General features: G+C 44.0%; 1 protein-coding gene across 1 annotated transcript; it reads left to right on the top strand.

The window, feature by feature from the left end:
* Nucleotides 1-623: 623 nt before the first annotated feature.
* Nucleotides 624-947, top strand: LOC147603437 (uncharacterized). Its single transcript, XM_086796961.1, has one exon. It carries the CDS (start codon nt 624-626, stop codon nt 945-947), a length of 324 nt encoding a protein of 107 aa, XP_086653087.1.
* Nucleotides 948-2344: the final 1397 nt, after the last annotated feature.

The following is a 2344-nucleotide window of genomic DNA, read 5'->3' as shown; positions in this document are numbered from 1 at the left end:
CCGGTGGCTCTCCGTTAGGAACGTGCAACATATGGGCGGCTAAAAAATGTTGGGAGCCTTTACGTACCATAAACGATAAAATCAAATTCTAGCAAAGTTAACAGCCATCTAGTGATTCTGCCAATGGTGCAAGGTTTATTCACTAGATAAAGAAGATCTTGATGGTCTACAAAACAAATTTAGTGTCCAAAGGTAATGATAAAACCTTTTAACTGTATAGACCATGGCCAACCCTTCTCTCTCCATGGTGGTATATTTTGCTCTGCTTCGTTTAACTGGCCAACTGGGAAAACTAACAAAGAAATCCATGTTGTGTTCTCCAAGTTGAGCTAGCACACAACAGATAGTTTCACACCTCCATAGAGGGGGATGGTGTGTTTCACCACTTTAAAAGGTATTTCCTTCATGTCAGTGCATTTCTAGGCAAAAACATCCTGAAATTCCTTGAGCAAGACTATCAATTATCCTTCTTGCTCAAGAGTGAGGTCTTAATCAATGAACATGGGCTTTCGTTATTCATCTTCTTCACCTCGTCATGTCCTTACAACCATTTGAGAAATGGAGCATCGATTTTGTGGGACCCATAAGTCCAACTGCCAGCCCCATACATCATAGCGGCCACCATGGGCTACTACAAAGAATGGGTCAAAGCTCGAGCTACAAGAAAAGCTCATGCAAGTTCCATGGCTACATTCATTTACGAGGGCATCATCACTCGCTTTGGGTGTCCCCTTCAGCCTGTTAGTGACAATGGTACCCACTTCATCAATGAGGTAATACAATTCTTACTAAAAGAATTCATGGTCATGCATCGTAAATCTTCACCCTATTACCTCCAAGCCAATGGCCAAGAGGAAAGCACGAACAAGACGCTATGTGTTATCTTGACCAAGACTGTAGAGGCCAGTCACAATGACTGGGAACAGAAGTTGCCAGCTGCACTCTAGGCTTATCATACTGCCCATTAACACGACACCCTTCATCGTAACATGTGGAACAAAAGAAATTATGCCTATGGAATTCTTGGTTCCAAGCTTAAGGGTAGCCCGTACTGGAAAGACTCGGTGGCAATGTCCTGAATGATCGGCTCTTTGAGCTTGAGAAACTCGATGAAAGTAGCTCAAGGATAAAGAGATGAACGAGGGGGATATGGTGCTTCTCAACGCTAAAAATCACAAGAAAAAACTCAAATACAGAGGACTGGGACCCTTCCTAGTGACCAAAATAAGCCCACAAGGTGACGTGCACATTGAAACTCTCGATAGTGTCGAGATGGCTGGTTATTTCAATGGTAGAAAACCGTGATGCTACTATGGACCACTCACATAGAACACCTTAAAGGCAATTCACCTCACAAAGGATCAAAAACAAAAACACAATGAAATGAAAAAAATAGCACAACACAAAGCCAAGGAACGACAAGCAAAACTTAGAGGCCAACAAATCACAGTAAACATGGCTCAGGTAGTTGACCTTGAGGAAGAGGACTGGGAAGTGAAGCTTTCCCGTTTGTGGTTAGGAATGACCACTCCGACAAGTTTCACCCAAAAGTTACCACGTGTTGATACAAGTGCTAACCATAATTTGATGTCCTACAACACATGAAACTCTCTCAGGAGGCCAACCTTACTTCACACTCTAGCCACCGTCACTACCGTCGCTTCACATTTTGTTAAGTGCTTAGGTGTTGTTGCAATGTTATTTCACATTGAAAATAATCCCTTGGAAGGCAAATTCTATGTCATGCCTACAGGAACAGTGCAAGAAGAGATCCTTCTTTGGAAGAGGATGGATGGGACACAACTGGTGTCATATTGATTGGGATGTAAGGATGGCAACACTACCACTGACCTCAAGGTAGGTTACTATCCTTATGATAGACGAAGAGCCGGAGCCACCAATCTCACCTCCACAAGATGACCAATCCTCTTCACCAACCACAACCCCCTTGCTTACTAACAAACATAGAACTGTGCCACCCAAAAAGAGGCCTCTGCCTTACCAAGATTCTCCATCCAATAAAGCCTCACCTACGACAATCTTTGCAACACGTCAAATCTCACCAACGACAATCTTTGCAACACGTCAAACACTGTTAACACTGCTAACTACCTGCAGGTACCAACTCACCCTCGTTCCACGCAAACCATTGATACTCAATGTTGCTGGGTGCCCAAGATGGCCCTCACTGCTCAAGGTTATTTTATGAGGGTGCTACCACCCTATGGATTCCCCAAAGATCCAACTTTCTTGGCAAACCTTAGCAACCCCACGAGCTTTGACACCTCGACATACTACCCAAACCCCACGTCAACCGTTGCCAAGGCAACCACAAGGCTGCAAG

Source organism: Cibotium barometz, chromosome 64 (assembly GCF_041138505.1).
Source record: "Cibotium barometz isolate CiBa-2024 chromosome 64, ASM4113850v1, whole genome shotgun sequence".
NCBI classification, from domain to species: domain Eukaryota; kingdom Viridiplantae; phylum Streptophyta; class Polypodiopsida; order Cyatheales; family Cibotiaceae; genus Cibotium; species Cibotium barometz.
This window is presented reverse-complemented; position numbering and strand designations above follow the sequence as displayed.